This window comes from Lytechinus variegatus, chromosome 5, assembly GCF_018143015.1.
Source record: "Lytechinus variegatus isolate NC3 chromosome 5, Lvar_3.0, whole genome shotgun sequence".
Taxonomy (NCBI): Eukaryota; Metazoa; Echinodermata; class Echinoidea; order Temnopleuroida; family Toxopneustidae; genus Lytechinus; species Lytechinus variegatus.
This window is the reverse complement of record NC_054744.1, coordinates 30,927,378-30,946,501: the sequence shown is the minus strand read 5'-3', so window position 1 is coordinate 30,946,501 and position 19,124 is coordinate 30,927,378. Positions and strand designations below refer to the sequence as shown.

Here is a 19,124-nt window from a genome sequence, read left to right as displayed (position 1 = left end):
TTGCAAAGTGTGATCAGTCATGCATGAATAATTATGACTCATTGTATGCGATGGTGTATATTTTCATATTTTAGATGCGATCATTTAAGCATTTCAATGATTATAACTTATTTCATACTTTAGTGACGAGATGAGATGATATGCTTTCATTTGATATGCAACTCTTAGTGTTTTGGTTGGCATTATGCATTTCTCAAATTTTAAGCTAATGAGGGGGGGGATGACGTGACTTTTTGCAATTGAATAACAGGTATACTGGTAATATATGGACTATTAGTACTTTCCTTTCTTCTTCCTTTTATTTTTTGTAAAGAAAATCTCCTCCTTGTGTACTACATGAATAATCATGGGGGGGGGGTGGCTGTCACCCCTGCTGCCCCAGTGGCACAGCCCCATTGAGGATGATACACATTCTCCATAAACCATTGTTGGAGTATCTTAGGCATTGGGCTCGATGGATTAATCTTTCATTAGATTTGTTTACAAAAGACAACCTGTAGCTGACCTAGCAATGGCCATGAGCCAAGCATCCCTTTGTCTCAAAGGAATGCACGACATGTGAAGTTATCTAGCTTACCTGTAGGTCATTGTCTTACCAAGCAACAATCATAAACCATGCATTCATTGAGGTTTCACGTTACATCATTATCTTACAAATTCCGTTGGGTGATGCACATATTTACTATTCTGTACTTCGATAGAATCATGAATGGAAGAATACCTAACCATTGAAATTCAAAGATAGCCTGCTCACATTTTTTTTTCATTGTTGGCTCTCTGTTTGAATGGCTTTGCGAACTGGTCTTTAGGAATTCAAGTCTACTTGCAGAGATATTTGTATAATGAATTCCTAATTTGTATTCATGAATACATGATAAAAGATTCTCACATCCTCTCTGCTTATTGGATGATTGCGTTTGTATCTATTGTCAAACATCATGTTTATGCATTAAGTTCGGGAAGTCAAACCATGACGTGGTAGTTTCTTGACCAACCATCAAAAATTTTGCCTATCATTTGCCGAGGTATATAGGACAGGCCTTGCTTGCTTATTAGCTGGAGGCAGTGAGCAAGCAAGGTCAGTGTACAGTGACACATATAACAGAACATGTGACCAGTCATGTGATGATGTCATCGCATCAACATAACAATAAACATACACAAGACTCGACAACATACCATAACCCCATGCTAACCTTTATGCTGTATGCTGGCCTTGTTTATTATCTATTTATGTCAGCCTTTTTTCGGCTGGCATGAATAGGTGATATGCTAGTGGGCTGCGTTTTCAACTCAAAAGCAATTTATGCTAATTAGATTTGGGCATTGTAAGCAGATTGAGATAGAGTGGCCATTCTAGATTGTTTTGTATTTTTGGTGTATCTTTGTTGGCCAAGAACAAAATTTTAGGTAGACATAAGCAGGGATGCAAACTGTTCATTTTTTTTTTTTTTTTTTTTTTGCTATGAATAAGGAAATATGTTTCAGGTTTGTTGCCTTTTTAATGCCATTTTTTATCATGGATTTCCATAGTCAAGTATTATGCAAAATCTAATTCGATAGACAGACCTGCAGTGCCTGCATATTTTGAAGATGGTTCTGAGTTTATTTGATGGTTATGATTGAATTTCAGGTCACCTGATAGGTATCAGCAATTAGTATGATTTTTATTTTGGATTACTGGGGGCCAAGATGAGAAAAAACAGAGTTAAATTTAAATGGATGTCACAGTTAAATTTAAATGAGATAATATATTACAAATAAAGTATTATTGACTTTAATAATTTGCACACAAGACTAGTTGAAGCATTCCACTTGTTCATATTTCATTTCTTGTCAAAATAAACATTGTGATTTACACGACTGATCACAACTGCAACTAGGTGAAAACAAAGGCTATACTTACGATAGATAAGGAGTTTGTGACTTCCACTCATTTTACAGTGTTGTGTAAAGTGTACAAATTAATCCTATATATAAGTGTACAAATTGTCTAAATGATCGATTTATATTGCATTGTACTTGTTTTTTTAATTACAGGATGAGTACCCCAGCAGGCATCAGTTCTTCCCCCATCAAACAACCAAGAGTATGAGCAAGCAGTTAGCCTGATCTGGTGGGAGCGTATGGTTGACATACCCTGTGATTGATAGTGGACCCTGATCAGCTACAATGTTGAATGTGAAACGGGCATTAAACTCGGGGGTGTGAGTGGTCACCCAAAAAAAAAAATCTGAAAAAAAGCTGAAGAGTGTTGAAAAAGTCTGAAAAAGAAAGACCTCTCATACTTTTTGCACAGAGGAAAGCCAAAAAGAAATTAAGCTGAAAATCAAAACAGAAAAAATAATCTGATATCAGATAAAAATCTGAACTCTCACACCCCTGTAAACTGCGAAACTTTCAAAATTAATGTGATGGAAAATGATACCGAAAATGGAGAGATCTTGAGCAGCTTTGGCATTTGACTCCACTACTTCCAGTAAGAGAATGAATCATTAGAGAGGCCATTATTAGCTCCAATGTGAAATGGGTTGTACACTAGTTTGAATGCTAGTATATATAAACAGCCTTGTGTTGTGATGGGGAAGACGTAGACCGTCTGTACGTAATGGGACAAGGAAGAACCATGAGTAACGATTTAGAATTGGGATGTTGAACTGAAGTAAGCAACCTCCTCCTTTATTGCCAGTATTAACCACCTTGATTTTGTTACAATTACCTCAGTTGTATGTATAGACCAATGAATGTTGGCTTCTTAGAGAATGCTCCCCAGGGAGTGTAGAAACTGTATAAACTAAGTGTGAATGCTAACCAGAATCCATGGTCTGGGGTAATAATGTATATACATGTATGATATATAAATGTATTTAATTCCTATATAAGCTGAAATATTTTTAGTTCCCGGGTACTTTTTTTTACTTGATGATCACCATTTTATAATACACATTTTCCTTTACCAAAGCCAAGTTTGAGATTTTAAGTGTGGATTGCCACTAATAGGCACAGTGCTGATTTGGGTGGATTTTTGATCTCATTTTCCGAGTTGGCAGGTATGTCCAACTTTGTTTCATGTCTGTTTGGTCTAACACGCATAATGCTGACAATTTCATCAAATTAGGACGTAAGTTTTGCTTATTTTTCAAAAAACAGTGACATGAGAGAGTCAATGTCCTTATTTCTTTTGTTGTTTGAATTACTAGTATACACAATTTTACAGATGTTAAAACAATGAGAGGACAAAAAATGTTTCACAGGACAATGAAGAGCATAAAAAGAAATGTCATGAATTTGTGAAATTAAGCAAAACTTAAAATATTAGGATTTGATGAAATTTTCAGTTTTATTCTTATTAGGGTGGACTTGTTCTTCAAGAGTAGGCAAGACAAATATATCTATTACTCCTTTAATTAATTGCAATTTAGAACAATTTCTCTATATACAAGAACACACATTTCATAAATAACAGAATATAGACATTAAAAGACAACAGCTGGTTTCTGCATTAATCATTGATACAAGTTAAGATTGTACATGCCAGTTTGTATTTCTACTTCATTACAAGGATATTTCAGAATAGTAGATGTCAGCTGCAATAAAATTGTATGAAATCCCCTCACTCAAATCAATTAATGCAAGTACTTCAATTTATAAAACATTTATGAATTGTAAATAATGTATATCAGAATTCATATTGACATTGAATGTGTGTATTCATATTTGTTCTGCTAAAATTATTTCCTATTAAAGCTGAAATGATTAGCAAAATACTGAGCACTTGTTACTCCTATTACAATAGTTTTTCCTTCCTACATAGAAAAGATTACAGTTTCAACTCTTGGGCATTTCAGAAATAAGCAACTGGTGATCCTTTCTCACGGTAAATTATACACAGATTTTCATTGGTGTTAGGTATGAACAGTTATGACAACAATTCCTAACGCATGTTATTTACGATGCAAATGCATATGTCAAATCAAGAGACTAAGATTGAGCATGTGATACACCACTTGGGTATTAAAGAAAATAATAAACCTTGGTTTTTCTCTACAACTATTTGGAGAAAAGTTGATAGAATGCATTTAAATGTTCTGTCATTGTAAATGGGAAGATATTTGATGTTCTTGTCTGCGTTTTCTCCAAGCGTGGGCAACATGAATATTAATAACATCAGATATGCTGACGACGATACCACGCTTTTAGAACTTGTCTTTGAAAAACTCCAACTCACAACAGATGCCCTGGAGAAGGCCTGCCAAAAATGGGATGAAGATTGATGACCATTGTGACATTACCCTAAATCACAAAGTTTATTCTTTTGTCTTCCTCGGAAGTGGAGAATGACGTAAAACGTCGCATATCCTTAGCCGCCTGGGCATTTGGGAGGCTAAAAAGCAACATCTGGTCCAACCAAAACGTCCAAAGATCAGGATCTACAAATCCCTCATTCTTCCTATTGCATTATATGGTGCAGAAACGTGGACTAAGATAGGTTTGCAGTCTTTGAAATTAAGATGCATTTGCACCATGTTAGGTGTACATTTATTGGACAAAGTCAGATATGCGGACATCAGGAGATTATATATAAAAACCGCCTGACGTGGATATAGGCACATATGCCGTAGGTCACAAAACCGCTTTCCAGTTCAGGCATAAAGAAATGACTTTGACAAGGGGAGACCACCAAGACGTCCCCTTCCAGATGGAGGGACCAAGCAAGATGAGATGTGGGACTCCTAGCCCAGGGTAGAACTGAATGGAAAAGGAACACCTGTAGGAGAGCGAAGAGACACACCGTCCTATGCGCATTAGTAAGAAACTATATCTGATTCATCTCTTTTGTCATCTTGATCCTCTGGCCAAAGCAAGTGCTTCATCTCGTGAGTGTAACTTCTCCATTAGCATATCCTTCAACTTCTTCCTTTGAAATTTCTGAAAAAAATCCAAGAAATATAACCTTAGTTTGCTTACATATGAAATTGAAGGGGGGGGTTTAACCCTAAAAAGATGGGGGGGGGGCTGATTCAGCCCCCCCCCCCTCGACATTTTTCGCGATAAATCTGCCGCGCGAAATTTTTTGACCGTGTCACTTGCTGACTTTTTACTTTTGAGACCAAAATCGTGACCCCGGGTAAGCGGTTCCGAAATTACGCAACATTTCGTAAGTGCATGCAGACCCAAAATTACTCAAAAACGTGAATTTGTGTACAAATCCAATGCAAATAGTGTTCTTAGCCAATATTCACAAATGCATCATTATTTTTCCTTTTACTGCTTAAAATCAACTAATTTTATCTTTTTTATGGTCAAAATAAAGTCCCCAACAATTTCCATTGAAAAAACAAAAAGTCGGAAAACTTAGAAAACAATAGAATACATAAGAAAATAAATGTGATTTTGAATTTTTTTTAAAATCAATTTGATCAGATGCCTATCTAGAGTATGTGAAACAAAAATTAGCATTTCAGGGGCATTTTATTAATTAGAGCAAACTTATGATTTTACGCATAAATTAGCATAATTAATGAGACATGAGATTTTTTGCAGAATTTGATGTTATAGTTTTGTAGATAATGCCATGGGTAACGCGTGTGCCAATTTTCGTCGCGATCGCACGATCGACGGCCGAGATCATAAGGGGGGGGGGGCTGAATCAGCCCCCCCCCCCAGTCTTGGGCGTCGAAATAGCCCAGTCTATTTAGGGTTAAAACATGTACAAAATTGTAAAAATGACCATCTGCGTTTTTGTGTAAACCATTCCGCAGCCCCTGTAAAGTATAGGTAACTTTCTATGAATTGTCACGTTGAAACAAATTCTTTTTAGAACATACATGTATTCACAGATTATACAAAACGTGTGTTATATACAGACACATCTCAAAAAAAAATTGTTTCTTTTTTTCAGGGGCTACTTTTCACAACCTAATGCCTAAATCAGTTTGTCTCAACATAGCAATCGCCAGCCTGTTGTAGTGAGATCGGTGAAAAAACTGAAATGACTCTACTTGATAATTCAACCTTGTGCTCATAGTTGCGCTTTTTATGCAACAAGTTACTGGCCGCACAGTGAATTATACCCGTCTGTCGGACCGGCGTTAGTGTCACATGCTGTGTATAATACATACTCCATGATCGGAAATTTAAAAAAAGGTAACAAATCATACAAGAAATAGTGTTGTATTCATAGCAAAAAAGGGAACAGTTGAAGACATGGAATCTCCCCCTAGCCCCCATGTAATTATCTTCTAAATTGGATCAGATTTGTGCAGTCCCTCGCCCAAGCCAAAGTTAGCCATACCAGCATTCATAGCAGAAGTTTCCACTCTTTCAACCTTTAAGCAGACACACCTTTTAACTTTAGAATTTGAAAATGATATGAAAAATGCAGAAATTACCTTTGAATTGAGAAGTGACTTTATCTGTTGATGCCACTCGGAGTCCTGGTCATGAGAAGGCAGCTTTATCTATGTGCATAAAAAAAAATCAAAGAACAAACGAATCTATCAACCATTACTGTCAAACAAACATGCACAAATAAAGACTACATGAATGAATATATTCTACTTGGATTGCTCATAACTGTTTTAACTCTTAAATGAAACCGACTCTCAATAAGACTAGCTTAATTTTTTAATCCATACAATGCTTTTAAACCTACATTTATATCTAATGTCTCCATACCTTTTACTATGATTCTTGGGGGGTAATTATTGATCATTTCAATTTACTGGGCCAATAAAGTTCTACAAATCATCCATGTTTCCTCTCTTGGCACCATCAAAATATCCCTAAAATTCTGATTTATTGAAAGTTACTCTTAATACCCCCCTTTCCGTAGTATATGTTTATACAGTCCAATCTATCTCATCCGAGACATGTTTGGACCAGGACTAATCTTAATAAGAGATTTAGCCAGATATGGGAGACTGTTTAACACTAACTAGGCCAGGCTTTTTTGGCTGTTCTGTGGCGGGGGGGGGGGGGGGGGGGGGGGTGGCGACAATCGCATGAGCGCCGCAAAATTTTCCAAAATAATGAGATTTTATTATGAATTTAATATGCTAATTTATGCATAAATCATACTTTTTGCTCTAATTCACTAAATAAAACTCATTGCCAATTTTTGGCAAAAATATTTTTTGTAGCATTCTTAACAATCGCAATTGAAGAAAACTTCGGTTTGGAAATAAATTTCTTGTGTATTTAATTGTTTTATGAACGAGCAGGTCTATCGAGCAGGTCTTGGACATTGGGGAATGTGTCAATAAAACTTAGTTTCATAATACGATCATCAGGGCTTTGCAAAGTCACCCATTGTTTTACTGTAGGTTCAAACATAAGAGATGGCGCTGTTTGTAAATGCAAGACAACAAGTATTCAGACTTCCACCGTAATACAAAGCTCTCTCTTCATTCTTGTCTTAACTCAGTGTTTTTGTGTGGTTGAGCTTGTTTACAGAAAATCCACACAAGTTGGGAATATATGACATTTTCATCTAGAAAATTGTCATAGATGCTCATTTTGTTTGATTTTTGTTCTGATTAGTCAAATGAACTATGGTGACTATGACGGATTGACGGCACATGAGTGTGATGGTTCCTTGACATTTGCTCCGGCGACAATTGCTTCACGGCAAATTCCACATACTAATCGAATGACTACATGTAACTTCAACCCTGGATTTACTACTAGATATACCTTATTGCAACCCTAACCCTACATCTTAGACAAAATAAAGCTGAGAGCAAATGTTGTGTCACCAAGAGTGATATCTGCAGAAGAGTATATGTATTAACATATTCTAACAGGCACGTTAAATTAATAACTAGCATAACAGGTATTTATATATGTATATCTAAGAATTGATATTAAACTGTTTGCAGGGAAAAGTTGAAATTACCGGTTGAATGGCCTCCCGTTCCTTCTCTTCTTCCATGAACTGTTCAAGATCTTTGGTGCTCATGTTGAGGATGGATGATGCAATGGACTGGGCTCTTATCATGGACTGGTCCTTCTCAGGCTCTGGTCCAGGGGTTGGGGTCCTGGAACTCTTCGCTAGGGCCTGGTCTAGGGCAGCCTGAGCTTGTGATGAGAATTCAGTTGCTAAGTCCTGAAAAAAGAAAATGGGGAAAATACTGATCAATGGTATATGCCCAAAATACTGCATTCTTTTTATCCTGTTTTAAAGCATAAATTAAAAAAAAAACATACCCCAAATCACAATTGTTACAAGTTTTAAAAATCCTATTTCTGGGAAATAACTGTTTGACTGGAATAAATCATAACTTTGTAAATTCTTTTCCGATTTTGATCAAATTTTCAGTATTTTTTTTCTTATCTGTTCAAATCATATCTTCATCCTGAGGTACCCTTTTAAAATCCTACAAATTGGCAGCTCTGATGTACCATCAACCTCAAAAGCCGATTTTCCAGGCAAGATACTGCCTAATGAATTTACACCAAATCCTTACCCTCCAGAGATATGCCATACGTTTCATTGTTTGGTTGTTAAGACCTTGTATATCAAACTTTTCAATTTTCGTGTACAGTTCAAAGTTGCAAGCTCGTATTGAATGAAAACTGTCTCCACATTCCTGTAGAAAAACACCTCCTATAGCAAGGATGCCACTTATTTTACAACTGATAAAAAATTCTGAAAAACCATCTAGACTGACACCTTTTCTACATGAGGATAATGTTCAAATGGCCGAAAAAATATGTCTGAGTTCAGATTGTTTTCTAAAAAGTGGCATTCCTGCTGAGTGCACAAGACAAATTTTCAATTTATCTGTCAAATGACTTATAAACTATTGCTAAAACAAAAATTGATGATCCAAAAACATGTAGACAATTACAGCAAAAATACACCTGCCGCCCGTTTTCAAAGAGTTACAATTGATCCGATCAATCACATCTATGGATGGCCAGCAACATCAACATTGTTCAAAATATTTTAAAACTGTGATGTATATTCATGCATTCATTGTTTTCTTGCAAAATTCACTGTGCTTCTCTTTGTTTACAAAAATTATGACACTGATGGATTTCCATAGACCATAGAGTTACGATTGATCGGGTCAATCATAACTTTTTGTAAGATGAGGCCCTGGATCCCATTTCATAACAAATTTGCAATAACAATATAGAAATCATTCAATTTGATTGGCTAATCATAAATTTGTTATATTAACTGTGCATTTGTTATTATAACAAGTCTTTATGAAACTGATCCCTGTACCTCAATGAAGGCTTCCAGCTCACGGACTCTAGATTGGAGCTGCTTGAATTTAACATGAGCGGCATCTAATGCTGTCTCTGATTGGCTGGCTAGCATTTGAAGCTGCTGGGATGCTGTCGTCTCCATCTCTGTGAGGGCGCTCTCCGCTTCACTCAGTTTGGACAGTGTGTCCCGGAGTACCTTAGCCTAAATCAATAGAATCATCAAAAGGTTGCAGAAAGACATACTTTCCATATACAATGACTGTAATTGAGAGGGGAAAATTTATAGATCTAAATTTGCAATATTTTTTTTTTACACCACTTCTACATGATAAGATGTGAGCATTGATAACATTCATTGATTTTGAGCATGATGAAATACCCCTACAATCAAAATGTGGTGGGAATTGGTCCATGGGGGCATGAGATATGACCTCATGAATACATAATTAGCCCCATTTAAGTTAATGTATTTTGGCCTGGTTCTAAAAGTTAGGAATCAGGCCAATAATACAATTTTTAGTGGGGCTGATTATGAATTCAAGAGGTAATATCTAAGTCCCCCATGGACCGATTCCCACCAGATTTGATTTGTGGATGTATTTCATCAAGTTCATTTGAAATATGGAATAAAAAATGTTGAAATGCAAAACTAAGTTTTTTGTGACATCACCACTTCAGTTCTCTATACATAAAATATTTATATCAGATGTATTTTAACTGACTGTTAACAAATTCATATATCAGACAGAGCGGAACAAAATGTTGAAAAAGTGAAAACAGTTGTAATAAAACACAGCTGTGATATACTATAATTTTTAACTGGATGGTCTTATTTGAAGAGATTAAGCAAAATCCATATTTCTAGACTAAAAACAAGAAGTCAGTCTCGTACCTTTTTGTCTAGTTCACTCTGAAGATCTACTGCCTGCTGTTCAAAATGATGTTTTTCCTTGGTTATCACGGCAACCCGCTTTCTTAAGGAGTCTATCTCTACCTTTTTCTTGTCCAGTGTCTCTGTTAATCCCAAAATTTTGTTCTCTAGCATATCCTGTGACAAAGAAATAAAAGAGGAAAGTATAGAACTATGACAATGTGTCTCACACACGATACAAATACTGAAATAACAAAGGCAGGACAAAATAGGACAAATTGACACTTTTCACCCTCTAAACCTTTGCCACATTGCTCTGGCGTTAAGAGGTGGTGAACTTATTTTTAATCTCAGAATTTGATAAAGTTTGTAATTTCTTGCTGATAAATATTGCTAAATCCAAAGTAGGCAAAAATACTTTGGGATGCAACCCCCTTTGTGTTGTGTTCCCCTGGTACCAATGCTGGTAAATGAAGTAGAGAGAGAGGGACAAAGTTTGTAATGCAATGGAAGTGTGGAGAGTGAGGAGAATGATCATGACATGAAATAAAGAGGGGGAGGGAAAGGGTGTGGGGCTGAGAGGGGACATAGATAAATCATGAAAGGGAAGATAGGAATGAAAAAGGGACTCTAAAAAAATCCCAAAGAAAAGCAACATCAAGAGATACTCAGCCATAAAGAAATGATGTAGAGAGGGGGGGGGGGGGGGGGGGGGGAAGAAACTGATGGAAGGAAAGGAAATTGAAGATGAGAAGAGATCAATTGATAGGGGAGATGGGGGGGGAGAGTGAAAGTGATAAAAAAGGCAAAGAAAAGAAACGCAAAGAGAGACATCAGAAAAGAATTGAACAGGTAGAATAAAGGAAATACAAGAGATCGAAGGAAAGGGGAAACTGCAAGGAAAAAAACAGAGAATATGTGATAGCAGGTATGAAAGATTAGAAGGAAGTAACATGAATGGTGCTGAAAAAGACAAGATGTAGAAAGAATCTTGAATGGTGGAAGGAAATGATAAAGGACAAAAAGAAAGAGGAAACAGAATGTGAATATAGAAAGGGAACATCATGAAAGATGGAAAGGAGAAAAAATGAAATGAGAAGGACATTGCAAAGAAAGGAAAGGAATAACACTAAGATGGCAAGAATAAAACATTTGAAAGAAAAAATGTGAATGGTAGCAAAAGGAGATACTGATTGAAAAGAACAGTAAGGAGACAACGTGAAAGAGAACATGAAACAAAAGATAATCAGAGAGTATATAAAGAGAGATTGAAAAGAATTTGAGAAATGGGACAGCAGATTTGAGAGATAGAAAGAAGAAAAGAAAAGAAGTAAACAGAAACAGAGAGTATACGACATGGAGAGAAAAGGAAAGGGGTAAATGGAGATTGCAATGAGAGAAGGGGGGGTAGGATGGTGGGAGTAACATCAAAGAAGATAAAGGAATGGTAATGGGAGAATAAAGACAAGAAGAGGAGACGGAAAAGCCACAAGAGTAAAGGAAAAAGGGACAAAAGATAGAATGGAGAAAGTAGAAAGGTAGAATAGAATTGAAAATAGAGGGATTGCATGGGGAAAATGGTAAAGAGGAAAGCTAGAGAAAAGGATTTAGAAGAATTAGAAGAAAATAAATGGAGGAAGAGAGAAAAGACAAGATAAGATGAGAAGTACAAAAAGATACAGAATGAAAAATTTAGACATGAAGGAAGAAAATAGAAAGAGGGGTTGTTAGAAAAGATATGGGGGTAAAAGAAGACTGAGAAGTAAAAATGAACAGTGGGGAGAAAACAAAAGGAGATACAGGGTGTAACAGATAGTAAAGAGAAAGACATGAAAAGAAAGATAAAAAGGAATGAGAAGCAAAAGATTGCAAGGAAAAGAATGGGAGAAAATTAGCCAGCGAGAGTAAAAGATAGGAGGGAAAGTGGGACAATGAAACATGGAAGAAGTAAAATAGAAGGAAGAAACAAGAAAAGAAAAGCACTGAAGGAAAAGAAAGTCGGAAAAATGGAGACAAGAAAAGAAAGATAATGGCGGAAGAAAAAGAAACGAGAAGAGGGAGATTGTGTGGATAAAAGGAGATAGCAAGAGTAAAGGGTAGAAAAGAGAAAAAGAATGGTGAAACGAAAAAAGGAGCAACAAGTAGAAAGCTCAAAAATAATAAGAAAAAAAACATGGAAAGAAATGACAAGCAGATGATTTAAAGACGAGAATGGAAGAAAATTACAGTCAGTGTAAAAGATAGAAAATGAAATAAAGGAGAAGATGAGAAAAGAATAAAGTAAAAGATGAGGGATAAGATAAGAGAGGAATCAAGGAGGCCAAATAAAGAAAATTGAACAGAAAGAAAAATATCAGGCAGTCATGTCCAAATCATTTTAATTTCCTACAACCTGCTATCACTTATGTAAAGACCCAAACTCGACATACATCACTAAGGAACTCAGACAACAATTTCAATTGATACTTTTTCAACACAGATGCCTTATCTTATAATGATCTGATCCATGAAACACATCTCATATAAACTGATTCTAAACCTTTCAACACAGAAATCAAATCTCATATAAAATCACTATCTGCTCTTTCAAAACAGAGATCATATCTCTCATAAAATATCTCTATTTGCTCACTTAAGTTACCCTCTTAAAGCTCAAAATATAAAACAAAGACAAAAGATAAAACAAATAACACAAGACTCTACTTTAACAAGGTTTATTCCCTATGGAGGGAAATATTGCAATTAAAATCAATACATGAATTATCTTATTTACAATATTTACAAAAATAATTGCACATTAAAGCATAATGCAATACATCAAAGGTGTGAATTGGAAAGTTCATATCTCGAAAGGTCACATTACTCTTCAGTAGCGGTGTGCATCGTCCTGGTAGCCACAGTCAAGAAGATGGCCAAGTTGTCACGAAGAGCCTCCAACCTCCTGGTAGTCTTGGTCAGATTGATGATGCACCGAAGACAAGGCACTTCATCCTCCAGCATGAAGGCAGTCACCGAAGCCACCCGAGGCATCAGCTCCTCATCGATGCGCTTGATGTTCTGGCTGAGGAAGATGTGGAACCGTTGAACTGTCGACAGGGTGGAGTCCTCGTGGTCGGGAGACGCCTCAGCGCTTCGGACGATGCCCTCTAGGAGTTCGTCCTCGATGCACTCGTGGTAGTCGACAGATGAGGTCGGTTCGGTGGTCGAAGAACGCAGTCTGATGTGGTTATCGATCATCCGCTGGGCATGCTCCCGGGCGACCTCATCCGACTCCTGGCTGGGAATGAAGTTGGGCACATCCTCAGAGCCATCAGAGTAGTAAGAGTCCACATCGCTGTCGTAGGAATCAACGTCGCTGTCGACGACATCAGCATCGAGCTCAGTCCCAGGTACAGAGTCTGTGATGGAGTACTCAAAAGCAGGTGTGGCCAGTTCCCATGGTGACTGCTCTGGAAACGGAACCTCAGCGGAGTCAAGTAGCGAGTCTGGAGGAAGCTGGAACTGAGATACAGGATAGAAGACCAAGGCACCGTCTAGAGCTGACTCATCGACATCGACGTGGTGGTGTGGCAGGGTGGGTGGCACAAGGGGCGTCGATGTTAAAGGATCGAAGTACAGCAGCTGGGGTGGAGGCACGGTTGCAATGGGTCTAGGAGGGCTGTCCGGGGATGATACCACCAGCGGGTCTTGCAGACGAGGAGGAGACGCGGGAGGAGAAGCAGATCTGCCAGTTTGGTTGGTGAGGTCGCTGGAAGGAACTTCTGAAAATAGATGAAAAGAAAAGAAAACAAAAATTAGAACAATTTGAATTTTACCTTAAAAAAGCAATTCCATTATTATATGTAACACTTAATGAACAGAATGAAAGGTTGGATAAACATGATCAGATGTTTTCATATAATTTCTGGATGTGGAGTTTGATGATGAATTATTCTGCTATTCAGAATGTGCAATTTTAACGCTAAATCTTTTTCTTAAAAAAAAACTTTTTGATCCTTTGAAATTCTCAAAAGTATTTCAGTCTTTGGTCAAACTTGAATATATTTTCCAATTTAGTGATATCTTTAATTAGTCATTCAAAATGACATAATCATAAAGTAAGTAAATCATAAGTATTTAAGTCTCAGTAAGATTAATCTGGGATGATTTCATTTTATTAATTGACGTTGTTTTCAAAAGATGATTAAATTTCTTTACTCACCACCATTATCAATGATCTCTGCCTTGTAGTAGCTACGTTTGTAGCGAACTCGAACCTCTTCGCCAACACTGAGAGGACCTCGTTGTCGAACTCGACTACGAGAGACCGTCTCTTCCATGCCGCGGTAGCGGGGTGGTTGAAGCCAGCGGACCGTAACAACAGCGGTAGGCATTCTTGAACTTGAGTTAAGATAATATTGAAGACGAATAAAGCTGAAGTTGAATAACTTTGCGAGGAAGTGCGAAGAAGTGATGTTTGCTCGACCGAATCTAATTCTGATATGAAACCCTTCAGTCAGGTCAGAGATGATTAAAGGTGATGGTTGGATTTGCGCTCAACGGTAATTGGACGAAAGCTTGGACCAATCACAGACCTCTGTTATATAATAGGAGCCCTATTCATCGCGCGATGCGAAACGCCTCCTCCAGCCCCACACAAGCCCCGGACGAGCGGTGACCGGATTAGCGAACAGACAATACGCGGCTGACTTTGCGCTTTTGTTAGGCCCAAAACAGCGATCATTGCCTATTCATTGTTAATTTCAAGATATCCCTTTTAAAGCATGCTTTATATTCGAAGCTTTCGTTCGTGAAAGGTGTATGAATGGTATAATTATTACCCATAAGAAACGTTCAAAATTGTTAATTCCTCGTCCTCTGCAGTGTAATCCAATTCGGCATACATGTGGTGGATGAGATTGAGAAAGCCAAAATGATAATAGAAAAAACAAATCATACATAGGCCAACTAATGAACTTAGAAAAGAAAGGGGTTTGATCTGTCTAAACTTTTTTTTATTAATAATAAGTCGCCTCTATGAAAATGTTGGAAATTGTACTTTTAAGAAACAACAGCTTGTGATTGTTTACTCATTTCATTCATCTTTTTGAGGAGGGCATGTGCTTATGTGAAAGTTTGAAGAGTTTTAATTTGCAAATCAATTTCTTCATAATAATCTTTGAGTACTATAGACTATAGTTATCAAAAAGTTCGCACTTAGCAGTTATGAAATGGATAAGTTCTACATAGACCAGTTCACAAAACATTTGCAATATTTGAATAAACGTTAAAATTCAATGCATAGACCTACACCCGCTACAAATTTATCATTATTATAACCATCGTGAATTTTGATTGGCAAATCAATTAAGTTATAACAATCTATATTAAGTTAACGACAAATTCGCCTTCATGATGGAAATTATCATAGGCCTATTCACAAAACATTGCAATCTGAATGTTAAAAGTATATTCTATGATGATATCAGTGGGCCCCCATTCTCGCAATTTATGACGGGGTTTTAAAAACTGTGCATGGATTGCTACTGTAAAAAATATTGGGTAATATTTTAACCAGCACGAGATTAATTATGTGTCCAATTTGGGACAGAATATTACCCAATGCGGGAGGCATATTGTCCAGTAAGGTTAAAAAATAAGCAGCAATTACTTTAGAATGGGCAAAATTTTCATCACACTGGATAAATAAAAATGCCCATGCAATATTGGCTGGACACATATACCCTTCACCTCATGGATCATTATACCAAATATTTTTTTAGAGTGCAAAAAAAAATCAACTGCACTGTTAAAGAAACCCTGATTTTACAGAAAAAAACCCAGAAGATTTTGCAGAAAGCAATAACAGAATCATTCTGTAAATTCCTAAAACAGGAATTTTTCTGAAATTTATAGAACAGGTCTGTTAAAAAGGGGAAAAGGGTGTTTTATTTAAGGAAATTTGTAAGATTCCATACACCAAATACCAATTTCCTGTAAGATTATAGTACGCAATCTGGTAAGATTACAGGTGTTCTTGAGACTCTTTATTTTAAGGATGAATTTTCTAACAGCGTGGTAATCAATTTAATAATTATTGTGCATAAATATCCATTATTAATATACAATTAAATTTGATAATCAATATCAAGTCTATAGGAGGAGCAAAAAAAAAAACACGAAGAAATAATAATGGATATTGTAATAATAATTTCAATACCAAATGGATTAAAGAAACCAGTGCGTTAGTGAATGTTGTGTCCGACCGACAAAAAAAAGATTAATGCTGTTCAAAATCAACTGTCCCATATTTCCTGCTATTATTGATCATGATTTCTGTTGACTTTAGTAAACGATTTTTCCGCGCAAAAAAGGAAAGGAGAGAGAATATCCTATATCCCAAGATGCACTATTAAGACTAATTGCGAGTAAAGAAAAATGCTAGTAGAAAGATTAATAAATAAAAGTTATAGAAGAAAAGAAAGACAGTCCTCTTCGACCAAGAAATATACTTTAAAACCATGCAAACTAAATATTTCATAAAGTTTGATATGATAAAACAAAATCATATAGGTTTTCGTAAGCGAAAAGGGGGAAAGAACACAACAAACATGACTGTAATCAAATTTTGAGAAGAGGTAAATTTGATATATTTCATGGCATCGAGTTAACATTGTAAGGCAAATTGATTTTTATTTGTCAATCAATGTCAACATAGTACAAACTACGTCTTAGTATGATGTATTATCTTTGAATTAGATATTACGCTAACATCTTGAACATATTTCATACGTAATCCTTTTCTGTGTGTGTGTGTTGGGGGGGGGGTCCCGCATCCAGCTTATTTCTACCAAACGCTTAACTTGGCTTGGTTTCTGAGCAGCATGTGATACATAATGATAAAAAGGTTTTAACGCTGATTGGCAGGGCGATGATTAAAGCCACGCACCGCCGTCCAATCACAGCGCTCCAACTCGGTAAGTGGCTGAAAAGAATAGGTCAAAGGGCACCGCTCATGATCAATGGACGGAAGGATTAGGCCTACGTTGGCCTTTCAATCAACAATAGAAACACTACGGGGGAACTTCAGCGGTCTGTATGCAGTCAGAGAAGGAAGCGATTAATTCATATATTGAATTGAATATTGCATAAGCACATCACAATAATCCAACTTTTTCACAAAGAATTTATTTTCGAAATATCTTGAATAATTCAGAATTATGCTGATTTTCCGACCATCTTTGAAGAACTTGGTGAAGAACCTCATATCATATACCCTATCACCATAACTGATTATTTGTCATGATTTCTCGGTATGTCAATGAATCGAACATGAATTATCGAGCATGAAATGAAAATCTTTTCTTAAAAAATGCAATTTGAATAAAGTTAAATGATATTGTCATGATGACAAGCTGAGCATGAACACCGGTTGGCAGATGAGCAGCCATAGTCCATGCAATTAAAAAGTGAATAAATAATAATGGAAATAGTATCAATACCACTATTACACACTCTCCAAAAGGGATTGCTGAAATAGCCGATGCATTGGTGTGTCACACAGACAGAAATGGTCAAATCAATATTCTACTAAATTTTGTTTGATGTTTACCATTTTCGATGGTCGGACACAATTATTCACAGATAATCAATCCTTTTCAGAGCAATTATGACTACAATACAATGATAATGATATCCATTATAATATAATGATCAGAACTTTACTGAACAATTTTTCAGAGGGAGAAAAGAAAAGGGAAGATGAGAGGAAAAGAAAGAGAATATCAGAAATATCAAAATAATAAAAGCTGAATAGAAGAACGGGGGCATATTTGGCTAAGAAGTACAACTATTAAATAGGGTAACATTATTAATCAACAATGTATTTGCCGGGGGGGGGGTGAAATAACAAACAACTGTAATTAAATTGTAAGAAGATATGTGTATTTATTATTAATAGGTGATAGAGGAAGGCCTATGATTCGTCAATCAAAAATAGTTGAAAGTCTTATCATTAATGTGTCGATGTGACCTGGTGTTGACATTACCCATTTCTTTTCCTTGAATAATACAAGTTTTGATTAATATGTCATCATTCATTCACACGTAATCATTTTTTTGTGAATGTGCGTATTTTGGCAGTTTTTATAGTTCCATCTCTATCTATCGTGGCGGCGGGGGGGGGGGGGTCCGCATTAAGCTTTTGGCCTTTTCTATAACGCTTAATTTGGTTTAGTTTCTGAGCGGCATATGATAAAAGGCAACCATGCTGATTGGCGGGGCGATGATTAAAGCCACGCACCGCTGTCCAATCACAGCGCTCCAAGTGGTCGAAAATAATAGGTCAAAGGGCACCGCGCATGATCAGTCGATAGAAAAAATCGGCCTATATACGTTGGCCTGTCAATCATCAACAATAGAAACGCCGTAATGGGGGAATTTCAGGAACAAACCCAAGCAGTCCATATTGGTGAATGATACCACAATAAAAAAAGGAAACGATTCGTTCATATGGTTGAATAATACATCGCAACAATTCAAGTTTCTCGCACAGAAAAGTATATTTTTTCTCTTTATACTCATAAGAGGGACTTCATGGGTTCATATTTACAATCGTTTTATACAAAAGTCACATACATAGATGAAATAACGAAACAGGAACTAAAGGATATAAAAAAACTTTGAGATCTGTTTTAAATCAAGTCTGTTCTGATTACACTTCTTCTTAAATAACTTCGAATTTCTACCTTTAGCTCTTAAATAAAATAAAAAAGCATGAATCATAATAATGCTTGTCGTTTCCAAAACAGTTTCTCATATAATTGCTATAGATTACAAATTGTGAAACAAATTAAAATAAGGTTAACCACATTCATCTCTGTTTTTTCATGACCTATCATAGGATATTTTTTCGTTCAAAACAATCTTTACATCGAACAAGGCATTTATTAATTTAGAAACAATTTTCCAAAATACTGTTACCACTTGACAGGTAAAAAATATGAATACTGGTTTCTGGAACTTTACAAAAATTACATAAATATCATTTTTATTT

At 36.3% G+C, this 19,124-nt stretch overlaps 3 protein-coding genes across 3 annotated transcripts in view; 1 reads left to right on the top strand and 2 right to left on the bottom strand.

Moving 5' to 3' along the window:
• LOC121415920 (coiled-coil domain-containing protein 171-like) overlaps positions 1–3,140 on the top strand; it is a 36,995-nt gene extending 33,855 nt beyond the window's left edge. The window contains exon 29 of the mRNA XM_041609314.1: positions 2,041–3,140. Within this exon, the coding sequence (XP_041465248.1) occupies positions 2,041–2,095 (55 nt within the window). The 3' untranslated portion in view covers positions 2,096–3,140. The remainder of the gene's footprint in view (positions 1–2,040) is intronic.
• A 950-nt stretch (positions 3,141–4,090) lies between these two features.
• On the bottom strand, positions 4,091–12,972 carry LOC121415919 (centlein-like). The gene is made up of 6 exons (XM_041609313.1): positions 12,954–12,972; positions 10,112–10,267; positions 9,236–9,421; positions 7,898–8,107; positions 6,393–6,461; positions 4,091–4,929 (listed from the first exon to the last, which is right to left on the bottom strand). The coding sequence occupies exons 2-6, from the start codon at positions 10,262–10,264 to the stop codon at positions 4,840–4,842; spliced, it is 708 nt and encodes a 235-aa protein (XP_041465247.1). The 5' UTR covers positions 10,265–10,267; positions 12,954–12,972; the 3' UTR covers positions 4,091–4,839.
• Positions 12,672–14,661, bottom strand: LOC121415918. Its single transcript, XM_041609312.1, has 2 exons — positions 14,292–14,661; positions 12,672–13,851 (listed from the first exon to the last, which is right to left on the bottom strand). Exons 1-2 carry the CDS (start codon positions 14,461–14,463, stop codon positions 12,950–12,952), a joined length of 1,074 nt encoding a protein of 357 aa, XP_041465246.1. The 5' UTR covers positions 14,464–14,661; the 3' UTR covers positions 12,672–12,949.
• Between the last annotated feature and the right edge of the window lie 4,463 nt (positions 14,662–19,124).